Source organism: Balaenoptera acutorostrata, chromosome 13, assembly GCF_949987535.1.
Source record: "Balaenoptera acutorostrata chromosome 13, mBalAcu1.1, whole genome shotgun sequence".
NCBI lineage: Eukaryota > Metazoa > Chordata > Mammalia > Artiodactyla > Balaenopteridae > Balaenoptera > Balaenoptera acutorostrata.
The window spans coordinates 41,196,488-41,212,446 of NC_080076.1; the positions used below are offsets into that span (position 1 = coordinate 41,196,488).

Sequence of the window (15,959 nt, forward strand, 5' to 3'; positions counted from 1 at the left end):
GGTCCTCTCTGAGCATCCCCCTCCAGGCCAAGTACTAGAGTCTTTTTAAGCTATTGTCATTTGTGTCACTTGTGAGTTACTGCAAAATAATAAGATTAGGGTAATAAGTGAATAAAAGCTAAAAGAAATAGTCATTCTGTTTATAACTCCTCCAGCAGGCTCATGCATTAGAAAAGCATCCAGGAAAAACATTGTCTGTCTTTTACACGTATTTATGTAGGCCAATTAACAGCAATAAAAACCTGAATTACTAGACCTCAATCTAAGATCCCAGATGGGAAATCAAGAGAAAAAGGCTCTGGCTTCTTGAGCAGTGGGCATCACTTGGCCCCCTAACAGCAATTCAGTCCCTAGGAACTACAGAGTTGGACAAGGTCCAGGCCTCTTCAAGTAGCTTTCTGCCTGCAAAGGGTGAGAAGACACACCAGGGTTTACCTCTGGGGGAAAGGAGAGATCATCTCCAGCTGGAGGAGTCTTTGTGAAGTAGCCTTTGAGCTGCATCTTTTTTTTTTTAATATTTATTTATTTATCTATTTGGTTGCACTGGGTCTTAGTTGCAGCACGTGGGGCCACAACTAAAGAGCCCGTGTGCCACAACTAAGGAGCCAGTGAGCCGCAACTAATGAACTGCATCTTGAAGCATAGGTCTGAATGAGATATGGGGGGTGTGGGGTGGGGGGCAAAAGGGGGCATCCAAGCAACGGGATATGGGTAAAAGCCATGCCATGGGAGAATGCACCTGATTTGGGGGGAATGACAATTCCAGTTCATTGGCCACATGATTCATCTTGTGGATGAGGAGGAGATGACACCAGAAGCCCAGTTATTCCCTTTCCTGAGGAGTTTTGAAAGCCAGGTGAAGGAGTTTGGACGTTATGTGGAAGTAGGTGGGGAGTCAAGGTTATTTAGCAGAAGTATGGCAGGATTCAAATGAAAATGTGACCACAAGCAGAAATGGAAGTGGAAGGTACTGGAGGATGGAGGCCACTTAGGGAGATGTTACAGCCATTAGACAGGAAATGAAATAGGAGAGGCCTAGGAGATGAACTAGGAGTACTAAGAATGGACGGTCAGGAGCAAGCGTGAGGCAGGAGCTGGTACAATAGTGCCTGCTTCAGCTCAACCGGCACATCACACAGCCGCACAGGCAGGAGTCCCAGGAGAGGAAGCTGGTCTGGGCTCCTCCATGGTGGTTTCTCACAGCACTTCTAATTCCTGACAGACCTCCTGAGAAAGCCAGAACTATTCAGAGTGTCTCTCCATCAGGAAGGCTGAGACCACAGTATGTACCTATTGGGGGAAGGGGAGTGTTGAGCCCGCACAAGAAAGGAGTGCTGCTTAGATAGCCTGAATGCACAGATGGCCAAAGCCCAGCAGATAGATCAGTCGACTGAGTGATCAAGAATTTGTAAAAGAATATAAAGAAGCCAGTAACAGTGGCCACTGGAGAACAGAACTGGGAGGTTGGAAGGGAAAAAAGGGAACTTTTACTTATAGTTTACATACCTTCTACTATTGAAATTTGTTTTAATCATGAGTAGATGTTGACTTTATAGATAAAAGGAAAAAAGTGTTAAGCCATCCCTTCCTTTATGTCCTTTGTCTGCTATTTCAGCATTAGCACAAGACACTGAGATCTGGTTCCTGGACAGAGCATTATACTGGCATTTTCTCACCGATACCTTTACTGCCTATTATCGCCTGCTTATCACCCACCTGGGCCTGCCCCAGTGGCAGTATGCTTTCACCAGCTATGGCATTAGCCCACAGGCCAAGGTAAGGGGGGACCACCTGTCATCTCAAACTGTAGAATGTATCAGAATCTTCAGAGGAAATGCTTAAATTGCAGATTCCCAGCTTCCTCATCTGATTCAGATCTGGGGTTGAGCCCAGGAGCCTATATGTTCAATAAGCAAGGCAGGTGCTTCCAATTTAGGTGGACAACCTCACTTTATACTAATCTAGTTAAGTGGTTCCCAAACTTGGCTGATCCTCAGAATCACCTGGGGAGTTTTTACTTCTAATAAAAAGGGGTTAGTGGTGGGGGGAGATTAGGTTTGATCATTCATTTTGGATAGGCAGTACATGCATACAGCAACAGTGAAAAATCAGTCTCTTATTCACTGGTTCTCCAGCTTCCCCATCCACTTCCTCACAGGTAGCCACTGTTAGTTTCTCTTGTGCCCTCACTGAGATACGTTATTGGATAGAAAGCATGCATGCATACAGTTTTTGGTTCCTTTTTTCTAAATCACAAGTGCGATATACTATTCACATTGTTCTGCTCCTTCTTTTCACTTAACTCCATGTTGGAGCTCATTCCCTATCAATATATAGAGAGCTGTCTTTTTCAATGATATAGAGTATTTCAAAGTATGGATGTGCCTCATTTATATTATAGAACCAGACACCATTTTAAACATACAGATGTCAGGTAATGCTGATATACTGCCTGGTTTGAGAGCACCAGGTGTGTCTAGAAGAACTTTTGACTGGGTGGCAAAAAATGAGGGACTCGATGAATGTGTGTATTCATCGAGTGGACCTCACTTTCCTCAAATGTCACATGACAGTGACATACATCCAGGCAACATAGTGGGTGGTTGTGATCAATGAAAATAAAGGTAGATGCCCTTTGCCCTCAGCTGCCCAGAAAGCCTGTTGGGAAGAGATCAGGCAACTTCCCTTTACTCAGATTCTTAGTCCTCATGTTTAAAGGTTATGAGACCCCATAAAGCAATGTGTGTCTGTCTTCCCTTTTACCTAAAGGAAGTGCTAATAGATTTTAGAGGCAGTTTTTCCTAAAGTCTTTTACTCTGCCTCATCTACCCAGCTCTCTACCCCTGTATCTCCCCTAAAGAACATAAACACATGCTCTTCTCCTTTGAATTGTGACCCTCTCTCCTAATTCTGCCTTACAGCAATGGTTCAACATGTATAAACCCATCACCTACAACACAAACCTACTCACGGAAGAGACCGACTCCTTTGTGAACAAGCTGGATCCCAGCAAAGTGTTCAAGAGCAAGAACAAGACCTTAATCCCCAAAAAGAAAGGGTCTGTTCAGCCTGCAGGTGGCCAGAAAGGGCCCGCAGGTCCTCCTTCCACCTCTAGATCCTCCTCTGGCTCTGGAAACCCTGTCCGAAAATGAGCACCCCACCTCCAGCTCCCTGGCAGCCCCACAGCGACGATTTCCATGCACAGATGCCCCAGGCGTGGCCCAAGCCTCAGATTCTGTGTGTGGAACCATAGTCCTCTCTCCATCTGAGTGACAAAATCCTAGGCCTTTTACTGCCATTGGCTTGAGCCAGGAGTTGGAAGGGCATACTCAGGTCTCCCCAAGAATCCTTCCCTCATACCCCTTACAGCAGGTTGTGCCACCTACTGATTCTGGAAGCTGTGGCGAATGTAAGGTGTTGTGTAAGTGACTAAGTAGATCTCTTAAGAGCTTTCTTCTCTTTCTACTCCAACCCCCTACCCCTCAACAGTAATTAGAGAAGTCCCCCATAGAAACCACTGGTTTTGACCTATGAGGCATTAGAACTATGCTGCTCAATTGGTAGCCACTTTTTAAAGCAGCTAAATTTAAGCCATGTTAAAAATTCAGTTCCTCAGTTATATTAGCCACAATGGGAGTATTCATGTGGCTAGTGGATTCTGTATTAGCACAGAGATGATGAAACATTTCTGTATCATCACAGAAAGTTCTATCGGGCAGCACTGCATTAGAATACTTCTGCATTACCCTTTCTCAGATCAGTTAATTTTTGTTAGAGAGTATTGATACCTTAATTTGATGGGTTATAATGTTCCATGAAAGACCTTGAATATACATTTTAATGTTCTTTATATCCTTTACCACAAACAGATCTTGCTTTGCTCATTTTCAGTTTCCTATAGTTTCTCATCTTCATCGGTTTCCTATAAAGTTTCTTGTTTCCAGTTTTGTGATGTGATAGTTGCACATTTGCCAAAATTATCTTTATCACTTTTTTTTTAAAAGAAGAGGTGATTCTGCTGTACCATTAAAACCAAAACAAAACAAAACCTCCCAAGCATTGCTTTGCCAGGACTCTTCATGCAGAGTTTTGATGAAATTAGTCACTGTTGACAAGAGCCTCCACCTGCTCTGCCTACTCACAACTGCTCAACAATTCATGGGGTAGCAGAAAAGGATAGAGAGGAACCAAGTTGTCAAGGATAATAGCTGAGGTTTAGTCTTCCAGAAGCATTTTTCTGCCAAAGCTCATCAAAGGGAGAACCAGCAGTGCCAGATAAGAGATTCCAGCATTTGGCTGCCTCCCCAAGTCAGGGTTAGAAGGGGATTGAGAAGTTGCGTCATCTTCCACTGTGGCAGGTGTCCTTCCTCTAGAGATCATGGAGCCCCTGAATTATTTCTTAAGTCCTGGTCCAGCTCTGGATTTCATAAATGAAGCAGCAGAGGAGCCACGAAACAATGGCACCCTTCAAATCAGTGACAATCAGGTGGAATCCCCAAAGGGCTGTAGACAGAAGGGGGTTCCAACAAGGAAAGGTTTGAAACCTGCCTCAGGAGGAGCAGAGCACTCAAGAGCACGAATGGCTACCCAATATGTAGGACCCAGTGCAGAATGAAAATGTGGGGGCCTTTGTCCAAAAATCAGATAAACAGTACCATTAAAAGTACTAATATGGAGTAGCAAGTCTCATATTAGACAAAATAGACTTTAAAATAAAGACTATTACAAGAGACAAAGAAGGCCACTACATAATGATCAAGGGATCAATCCAAGAAGAAGATATAACAATTGTAAATATTGATGCACCCAATATAGGAACACCTCAATACATCATAAGGAAAATGCTAACAGCCATAAAAGGGGAAATCAACAGTAACACGATAACAGTAGAGGAATTTAACACCCCACTTTCACCAAAGGACAGATAATCCAAAATGAAAATATAAATAAGGAAACACAAGCTTTAAATGACACATTAAACAAGATGGACTTAATTGATATTTACAGGACATTGCATCCAAAAACAACAGAATACACTTTCTTCTCAAGTGCTCATGGAACATTCTCCAGGATAGATCATATCTTGGTTCACAAATCACGCCTTGGTAAATTTAAGAAAATTGAAATCCTATCAAGTATCTTTCCTGACCACAATGCTATGAGACTAGATATCAATTATAGGGAAAAAATCTGTAAAAAATACAAATACATGGAGGCTAAAAAATACACTACTAAAAAACCAAGAGATCACTGAAGAAATCAAAGGGAAAATCAAAAAATACCTAGAAACAAATGACAATGAAAACACAACGACCCAAGACCTATGGGATGCAGCAAAAGCAGTTCTAAGAGGGAAGTTTACAGCAATACAATCCTACCTCAAGAAACAAGAAAAATCTCAACCTAACCTTACACTTAAAGCAGTTAGAGAAAGAAGAACAAAAAAAAAAAAAAGTTAGCAGAAGGAAAGAAATCATAAAGATCAGATCAGAAATAAATGAAAAAGAAATGAAATGATAGCAAAGATCAATAAAACTAAAAGCTGGTACTTTGAGACGATAAACAAAATTGATAAACTGTTGACAGACTCATCAAGAAAGAAAGGGAGAAGACTCAAATCAATAGAATTAGAAATGAAAAAGGAGAAGTAACAACTGACCCCGCAGAAATACAAAGGATCATGAGAGATTACTACAAGCAACTATATGCCAATAAAATGGACAACCTGGAAGAAATGGACACATTCTTAGAAAAGCACAACCTTCCGAGACTGAACCAGGAAGAAATAGAAAATATAAAGAGACCAGTCGCAAGCACTGAAACTGAAACTGTGATTAAAAATCTTCCAGCAAACAAAAGCCCAGGACCAGATGGCTTCACAGGTGAATTCTATCAAACATTTAGAGAAGAGCTAACACCTATCCTTTTCAAACTCTTACAAAATATTGCAGAGGGAGGAACACTCCCAAACTCATTCTATGAGGCCACCATCACCCTGGTACCAAAACCAGACAAAGATGTCACAAAGAAAGAAAACTACAGACCAATATCACTGATGAACATAGATGCAAAAATCCTCAAAATATTAGCAAACAGAATCCAACAGCATATTAAAAGGATCATACACCATGATCAAGTGGGGTTTATCACAGGAATGCAAGGCTGCTTCAGTATACACAAATTAATCAATGTGATACACCATATTAACAAATTGAAGGAGAAAAACCATCATCTCAATAGATGCAGGAAAAGCTTTTGACAATATTCAACACCCATTTATGATAAAAACCCTCCAGAAAGTAGGCATAGAGGGAACTTACCTCAACATAATAAAGGCCATATATGACAAACCTAAAGCCAACATTGTTCTCAATGGTGAAAAACTGAAACCATTTCCTCTAAGATCAGGAACAAGACAAAGGTGCCCAACATAGTCTTGGAAGTTTTAGCCACAGCAGAGAAGAAAAAGAAATAAAAGGAATCCAACTTGGAAAAGAAGAAGTAAAGCTGTCACTGTTTGCAGATGACATGATACTATACATAGAGAATCCTAAAGATGCTACCAGAAAACTACTAGAGCTAATCAATGAATTTGGTAAAGTTGCAGGATACAAAATTAATGCACAGAAATCTCTTGCATTCCTATACACTAATGATGAAAAATCTGAAAGAGAAATTAAGGAAACACTCCCATTTACCATTGCAACAAAAAGAATAAAATACCTAGGAATAAACCTACCTAAGGAGACAAAAGACCTGTATGCAGAAAACTATTAAGACACTGACGGAAGAAAGATGATACAAACGGAGAGATATACCATGTTCTTGGATTGGAAGAATCAACATTGTGAAAATGACTCTACTACCCAAAGCAATCTACAGATTCAATGCAATCCCTATCAAACTACCAATGGCATTTTTCACATTTTCAGAACTAGAACAAAAAGTTGCACAATTTGTATGGAAACACAAAAGACCCCGAATAGCCGAAGAAATCCTGAGAAAGAAAAATGGAGCTGGAGGAATCAGGCTCTCAGACGTCAGACTATATTACAAAGCTACAGTAATCAAGACAGTATGGCACTGGCACAAAAACAGAAATATAGATCAATGGAACAGGATAGAAGCCCAGAGGTAAACCCATGCACATATGGTCACCTTATCTTTGATAAAAGGAGGCAAGAATATACAATGGAGGAAAGACAGCATCTTCAATAAGTGATGCTGGGAAAACTGGACAGCTACATGTAAAAGAATTAAGTTAGAACACTCCCTAGCACCATACACAAAAATAAACTCAAAATGGATTAAAGACCTAAATGTAAGGCCAGACACTATTAAAGTCTCAGAGGAAAACATAGGCAGAACACTCTATGGCATAAATCACAGCAAGATCCTTTTGGACCCACCTCCTAGAGAAATGGAAGTAAAAACAAAAATAAACAAATGGGACCTAATGAAACTTAAAAGCTTTTGCACAGCAAAGGAAACCATAAACAAGACGAAAAGACAGCCCTCAGAATGGGAGAAAATATTTGCTAATGAAGCAACTGACAAAGGATTAATCTCCAAAGTATACAAGCAGCTCATGGAGCTCAATATCCAAAAAGCAAACAACCCAATCAAAAAATGGGCAGAAGACCTAAATTGACATTTCTCCAAAGGAGATATACTGATTGCCAACAAACACGTGAAAGGATGCTCAACATCACTAATCATTAGAGAAATGCAAATCAAAACTACAATGAGGTATCACCTCTCACCAGTCAGAATGGCCGTCATCAAAAAATCTACAAACAGTAAATGCTGGAGAGGGTGTGGAGAAATGGGAACCCTCTTGCACTGTTGGTGGGAATGTAAATGGATACAGCCACTATGGAGATCAGTATGGAGGTTCCTTAAAAAACTAAAAATAGAACTACCATATGACCCACCAGTCCCACTACTGGGCATATGCCCTGAGAAAACCATAATTCAAAAAGAGTCATGTACCACAGTGTTCATTGCAGCTCTGTTTACAATAGCCAGGACATGGAAGCAATCTAAGTGTCCATTGACAGATGAATGGATAAAGAGGTTGGGCACATATATACAATGGAATATTACTCAGCCATAAAAAGAAATGAAATTGAGTTATTTGTAGTGAGGTGGATGGACCTAGAGACTGTCGTACACAGTGAAGTAAGTCAGAAAGAGAAAAACAAATACTGTATGCTAACACATATATATGGGCTCTAAAAAAAAAAAAAAGGTTCTGAAGAACCTAGGGGTAGGACAGGAATAAAGACGCAGACGTAGAGCATGGACTTGAGGACACGGGGAGGGGGAAGGGTAAGCTGGGACAAAGTGAGAGAGTGGTATGGACATATATACACTACCAAATGTAAGATAGCTAGTGGGAAGCAGCCACATAGCACAGGGAGATCAGCTTGGTGCTTTGTGTCCACCTAGAGGGGTGGGATAGGGAGGGTGGGAGGGAGACGCAAGAGGGAGGAGATATGGGGATATATGTATATGTATAGCTGATTCACTTTGTTATACAGCAGAAACTAACACACCATTGTAAAGCAATTATAGTCCAATAAAGCTGTTAAAAAAAAAAAGTACTAATTTGTTTTACCTTTCTTCTGTGGTTTCTCTCACAACTTGTTACAGTGTTTTATCTGTTTGGTACTTGATGCTGTTCTAGGAAAAATTAAAACTTTAAATTATTAGCGTTAATTTTATCATTCCTCTTTCTATTGTGCCATTCCAGTTTTTAGTGCAGCTACAGAGCATTTAACTCATGTACAGCATTACCAAAAATTACACAATTATTACTTTATACCTTTTGTATGCATATATGTTTCATTCTTATCAGAACAGTGGAAACAACACGCAAAACTAGCTCAACTGATATTTCACTTCTTGATATGTACACATTCTATCAACACCCTCAACTTACCGATGACTAAGGAAGGACTGAAAGAAAGAGAAATTTTGAGCTGCCCTATGTTTTCCTTTTCTTCTGTGTCATCATTTCAGCATAAGTGGTTGGCTAATACAGGAAAGTAACATGAGTAAGAAAGGGAATGTTTGGGTGCCATGGTCATTCATGCTTCTTAGAATGCCATTATCTTCTTTTTGCATTCAAATCAAGTCTGGTTCAAATAGAAAGTATGACCTTTTGGGGCCCTTGTGTCCCCACTTTCTCAGTTGTAGACATAACATGCTTGCCTTGTACTTAACTCTGAACCTCCCTGGACTCTCATGTACGGTGGGCCCACTAGAATTCTGTGCTCACGAGAATCACGATGGCTGTAAATGAAAGAGGTGGTAAGGAACAGTGGACACACATATTGCACATATCTCCTCTGCCCATGTGTATGCTTGTCTCATCACGCTTGACTTACAAAACACAAGTTCAAAGATAAAACTAAGAATTTCAAGGCAGTAGCAGGAGAGCATTAAACCAAGTGTGAGGCCTTCTGAGTGTGGAGCTCTGTGTGACTGCACAGGTCACATGCCCATGAAGCTGGCCCTGGTGAAGGGGGAAGGGAGCATTCCTGGCGAAAGGCTTCAGACAATGCATAGGTTGAGTGGGTTACATGGGGAAAAAGCTCACAAGGATACTAATGTTTTGAAACTAAAGCAATTAAAATGGCAATAGACACTACTATAAATCAACCGCCCAAGAAGAAGACTCTATGCTGGAATTACAGAAAGAGAATAAATGGCAGGGTGCTTCACGATGCATTGATGTAGCTAAGACTGTGCATGAAGTGCCACATCATCATGCTGCTTGCGTCCTACAGCAGGGAAGTACCCAAGCCAAGGATAGGCATGACAAGGGGCAGCTTGCACAGGATAATCCACAGAACATGGGTTATTCCTGTGCTCCCCAAACGTGGATATGCATCAGTGTCAGTGGAATCGTGTGTAGAAAATAAGATGCATAGATCCCACTCCAGACCTACTAAATCAAAATTGCAAGGAAAGATTCCAAGCATCAGGGCTTTTAATCAACCACAATGATGACAGTAATGTTCACTGACTCTGAAACTTTATACTTAATGGGTCTGGGTGGTTTTGCTTTCATTGCAGGAGAAGAACTCAAAATGTTTTTAATCTAGTGAAGCATATACAATGACTGGAACAGAAGAACCAAGGGACCTTTTAGTTTCTATATGAAATACATCCATTTTTAAAACTTTTTATTATGGAGAATTTTAAACATTTACAAAGATAGAATAGTATAATGAATCCCCGTGTATCCATCACCCAGTTTCAACAATTATCAGCTTATGACAAATCATATTTTATCTATACCCCTGTTCTTTATCCCTCTAATTTTAATTTTTAAATAATTCCATTTTAACTTACCTGTTGATTTTAAGTTATACTTCTTTGCATTATATTTTAGCAGTTGCTCTAGAGATTACAATATGTATTCTTAACTTTTTTTCTGTTCAACACAGTAGCCACTTATATATACATAGGGTCCCTGGTAGCCACATTTGTGTAGTATAACTCTGCCTCCTTGACTACAGTTGACTGACACTGGGTGAGTACCAATCCAAATTGGGATCTTGTGATTAATTTCCTTCTTTGGCTTAAACCAACCTAGACTGGATTCTGTTTTTCCCACCAAGCATTCTCTGGTTAACACGTCAGCCTTCATTATGGAGTTACTGTGAAGATTAAATACACAGGTAAGAACTCAAAGTTTAGTCCCTTCTCCCTTTGTAATGTGACTGTAACCCTTCTTTCTAGCCGTTAACTTTCTACATGAGCCATCTGGCTCTGCCTACTGATCCTCTCACTTTGCTTCCTAAACACCAGTGTGGTTCTCCTTCTGCGACTTCATACCTATAGTTTCCTACCTGCCAGTGCTGGCCAGTTGTGCCACGTCTTCCTTCCAAGGTCCAGCTCCAGTCGACCTCCACCTCAAAGCTTCTGAGAAGCTGAGTTCACAAGGAGAGCCCACTCTAGGGGGGAGCGCTTCACGCCTGTACCACTCGGTTAACTTTTGATCATCTTGCCTTGTTTCCTCTGTGTCCTCAATGGTAGTTGAGATGGGGGCCTTAATTTACCAGTGCAAGCTATGCTGCTTATTGTGAAACCACATGAAATATTAGATTAAACTTAATTCATAATTTTGTGCTAAATCAGGAGCTGCCACATACTTAAATCCAGGATAGACCAATAGAACAGACTACCAAATAATGAGAAAAAAAGTTGTGAAAATGCTGTTTAAATGTTCATTTAAATCCTCAAAATGCAACCACTGCTTTATTTTAGAGGCAGGACATCTTAGTTCAGCTCAGAGACCACCTCTCTCAGAAGACCCTGTTGTAATGCAATATGTTGCTGGTATGCCAATGTTTTGGCATCCAAACTGTCTCTCCCAGACTGCCTCTTGCCACTCACTGGCTGTGACTCAGAAATCTTTTATCAGACAATGTCCCTCTATTTGTGGTTTCAGAAGTGGGATCTTTGTGGGCACACATCCTTATGTTTCCTATAGCACCCAACACCCAGGCCTTGCCCAATACCCACCTTGGTAGAGGCAGCACTTCAAATAAACGCAGCCATCCAACTGGATGTTTGCCAATATCCAACCAATTCATCTCACGTGGATAAACTCTATTGAGAGTAGGCCTCCCAGATGATAATGGTGAAATGCAGTAGTGAGGACCATGGTGAAAGCAATACAAGAACTAAGTGGTGCTTTGTAAAGCTTTATTACAGGGTGGATTTAGCTGTTGGAGATGTGTTCTTGGCCACGGCGTGTATCACCGGGTCACGCATACAGGCTTGATGTGGACTCCGCTGAGGAGAGAGCGCATCCTCTAGGTGGGATACGTAGGGAGAGAAGAGTGCGTATTTGATGGCAGTGAACATCAATCACAGAATTCTCCACTGAGGACAAGAACTCCCAAGGCTCAGGACACAATGTAGGCAGGCAGTGGACATAGCTTCTTAGACACTGTACTTAAGTTCTTGATAGAACGGCAGTCCAAAGCAATTCTATACACAATTTCACATAAAAACTTCCTTTTTGTAAAATGAATAAACAGCAACAAAGTACATAAAAAGATGCGTTCTCTCAGACCTGTGATATCCAGTACTGTACAGTAGTGACTAGCCACAGGTAGCCATTAAACGTAAATAAAATTCTGCTCGTCTCTCTAGTCACATTTCAAGTGTTCCGTAATCACGCATGTCTAGTGGCTACCATATTGGAATAGGGCACATATAGAACATTTCCATCCTCACATTTCTATTGGGCAGCCCTGTCTTAGACCACGCATGGCTTGTTTTTACATTACAAATCTCAGAATAACTGCTGCAAAGCCCTTTTATAACATGCTATATTCAACAAAGAACAGGGACATTTACTCAATTTAATATACTTTTGCAAGATACAGCATCCTTTCATACTTTAAATATTCTTTTTACAACCCCTGGCTCACAGGGAAGGCCAGGGATGAGTCAGCATGCCACTGCATACCTTGGAAAAGGGCCCATTTCTCTGGCTGCAGAGTGGCCAGCGTGGGTTCTGGGCTTTGCCCCGCGTTGTAGCCAAAGGCCCCGAAGCAACTCAGCCTCTAGGGCTCTGCACGGTCTCCAGCATGGAAAGCTGAGGGAAATGAAGGTGCAAATTTTCTACATCTTAAAGCAGTTCATCTCCTCTGCCCTCCCAGGGAGCAGGTGGGCCTGACTGAGAACACGCTCCCAAATTCAGAAGTAATTGCTCAAGAAGTGACATTTCTCAAATCACCTTCTCTTCCTCTACGGATCAGTTACCTTTATCTTTTTTCACAGCATAAAGAGTGGCAAAGAATACCTCGGAGAGCAACCAGAGCAGGGACACAAACAGGCCTCAGCATAGTTCAAGACCAATGAAGACACCTCGTCCCTCAAGCAAAAGCTGCACGGTGAGGGACAAACTATTAAGGACAAGATTAAACCTCTGGAAGAACAGCTTACCTTTACCAAGGCTCCAGTGCCCAACTTTATACTTTTAAACTTTTTTTTTTTTTTAATGAGGTCATCCCTCGGGAGAGATGGAGATACAGATTGCACTTGAGGATCTCTGTTTAAATCTCTGGTGGTTCCCGAGGCACACCTGCTCCCGTAGGTGGCTCTAGACCATGGCCACACAGGTTCCAGAGTGTTGGGATTCTAGAATATAGGCTTATTGAACAACTTAATAAGAAAAACTATTTTCCTTTAAACATGAGATTCTAACACAGACTGCTGTGGCCTTAATTACCATCCTCACACATCATGTTTTTGGCCATTTAAAAAAGTGGGAAATCACCTTCAATATTATAATATCAATAATAGGAAAAATTCAATCAAGCACAAGACAAATATAAAAATTAGTCTTACAACATTCTTCTATAAACACAAGCTTATAAAGTTTAATTTAACCCAAAGGTGAACTTCCATTTACAGATGTTGATTTAGGAAGTTTTTTAACTTCTACAACCTTTACAGATTTCAGGACAAGCTCTTCTTCCATAGATAGACAAGTTATTTTTTTATACCACCTACTGACGAGCTGCTAGATTAGAGCCCATTTTCTTCCACTGAGACTGCATATCTGAGGATGGTTTAAACTGGGAATGGACTCCTTTATTCCCTTGTCACTTCCAATCTTATGCCTAATCTTCTGAGCCAAGAAGCGCTCTGATGTTGATTGAATTCCTCTAATTCTGTAGCCAGGTCTACCACCAGCTGCTGTGTGCTGAGCTCCAGTCAAAATGACCTAAATCAGCATACCATCAAGGACACCTTTTTTTCTGAGGCTGGATAGAACAGCTACAAAAGCTTCCCCAGGCATCCATCTCTTTCTGTATAGCTACATTTTAGATTCTTATTTGAAACTTGGGGTTTACAAAAATATAATTTTTCCCTTGGGTACTCAACTCAAATGTTTTTTGGAAGGGGTGATTGCTTCTGTTTCCTAGCCCACTGCCGTGCCCAGAAGTATCTGGCTGTCACCCTGTGGAACCCCCTCCCAGAAAGCAGTGCAGGGTTAAAAGCATTTCTAGGCAGATGCTACTAAGGGGTAAGGGGTCTCTCTGAAGGAAAATGAGCCTTCTGGTTTATTTTCTGAAAGAGCAATAGCCAAGGCCTCTGCTTAGCTAGGCCAACTGAATAGTCCAAGTACAGCAGTGACCTATCGCAGTCCAAGAAAGCCTGCCGCTGACACAGAGGAACAGAAGGTGTCCTACTTACCTTGTGGTGGATTTAATGCCATATCTTTAATGTGCTGCGCCGATCCTCTGTGGAATATCTTTATTTTCTTCCAGTTTTATTTAGATATAATTGACATATAGCCCTATATATGTTTAAGGTATACAGCCTAATGATCTGACTTACATACATCATGAAATGATTACACAGTACGTTTAGTGAACATCCATCCTCTCATATAGATGCAAAATTAAAGAAACAGAAAAGTATTTTTTTCTTGTGATAAGAATTCATAGGATTTACTCTCTTAACAACTTCATATACAATATACAGCAGTGTTAATTATATTTATCATGTACATTACATCCCTAGTACTTATTTACCTTATCTGGAAGTTTGTACCTTTTGACTGCCTTCATCCAATTCCTCCTCCCCCCACCTGCTGCCTCTGGTAACCACAAATCTGATCTCTTTTTCTAAGAGTTTGTTTTGAAGTATAATTGGCCTATAACACCATGTTAGTTATTCCCTAGTGTACAACATAGTGATTCAATATTTCTATACATTTCAAAATGATCACCATAAGTCTAGTTACCATCTGTCACCACACAAAAGCATTATGTAATTATTGACTATATTCCCCACACTGTATATTTCATACCTGTGACTCATTTATTTTATAACTGGAAGTTTGTACCTCTTAATTTCCCTCACCTATTTCTCTCCTTCCCCCAACTCCTTCCCCTCTGGCAAACACCTGTTTGTTCTCTGTATCTATGAGTCTGTTTCTGTTTTGTTATGTTTGTTCATTTGTTTTCATGTATAGATTTCACATTAAAGTAAAATCATACGGTATTTGTCATTCTCTGTCTAACTTATTTCACTTAGCGTAATACCCTCTAGGTCCATCCATGTTGTCACAATTGGCAAGATTTCATTCTTTTTTTATGGCTGAGTAACATTCCATTGTGTGTGTGTGAATATATATATATATATACACCACATCTTCTTTATTCATTCATCTATCAATGGGAACTTAGGTTGCTTCTATATTTTTGGCTATCGTAAGTAATGCTGCAATAAACATAGGGGTGCATATATCTTTTCTAATTAGTGTTTTTGTTTTCTTCAGATAAATACCCAGAAGTGGAGTTGCTAGATCATATGGTAGTTCTATTTCTAATTTTTTGAGAACCCTATATACTGTTTTCCATAGAGGCTACATCAATTTACATTCCCAGCAACAAGGTTTCCCTTTTCTCCACATTCTCCCCAACACTTATTTGTTGTCTTTTTTATAATAGTCATCCTGACAGGTATGAGATGATATCTCATTGTAGTTTTGATTTGCATTTGTCTGATGATTAGTGATGTTGAGCATCTTTTCAGGTGCCTATTGACCAGCTGTATGTCTTCTTTGGAAAAATGTCAATTCAGGTCCTCTGCCCATTTTTTAAAATTGTTATTTATTTATTTTTGCCCACGCCATGCAGCTTGTGGGATCTTAGCTCCCCAACCAGGGATAGAACCTGCGCCCCCTGCATTGGAAGCATGGAGTCCTAACCACTGGACCACCCTGGAGGTCCCCTCTGCCCATTTTTTAATCAGGATTTTTTTTTTTTTTATGTTGAGTTGCAGGAGTTCTTTGGATATTTTGGATATTAACCCCTTATCAGGTATATTGTTTGCAAATGTCTTCCCACACTCAGTAGGTGGCCTTTTCATTTTGTTCATAGTTTCTCTCCCTGTGCAAAAGCTTTTTAGTTTGATGT

General features: G+C 40.5%; 1 protein-coding gene across 2 annotated transcripts in view; it reads left to right on the forward strand.

Moving 5' to 3' along the window:
* Positions 1-8,451, forward strand: part of TPGS2 (tubulin polyglutamylase complex subunit 2) — a 60,624-nt gene extending 52,173 nt beyond the window's left edge. For both annotated transcript variants that reach the window (XM_057526540.1, XM_057526541.1), the window contains 2 exons: positions 1,616-1,776; positions 2,922-8,451. In XM_057526540.1, coding sequence (XP_057382523.1) covers positions 1,616-1,776; positions 2,922-3,152 — 392 coding nt within the window. In that variant the 3' untranslated portion in view covers positions 3,153-8,451. The remainder of the gene's footprint in view (positions 1-1,615; positions 1,777-2,921) is intronic.
* The last annotated feature ends 7,508 nt before the right edge of the window (positions 8,452-15,959 follow it).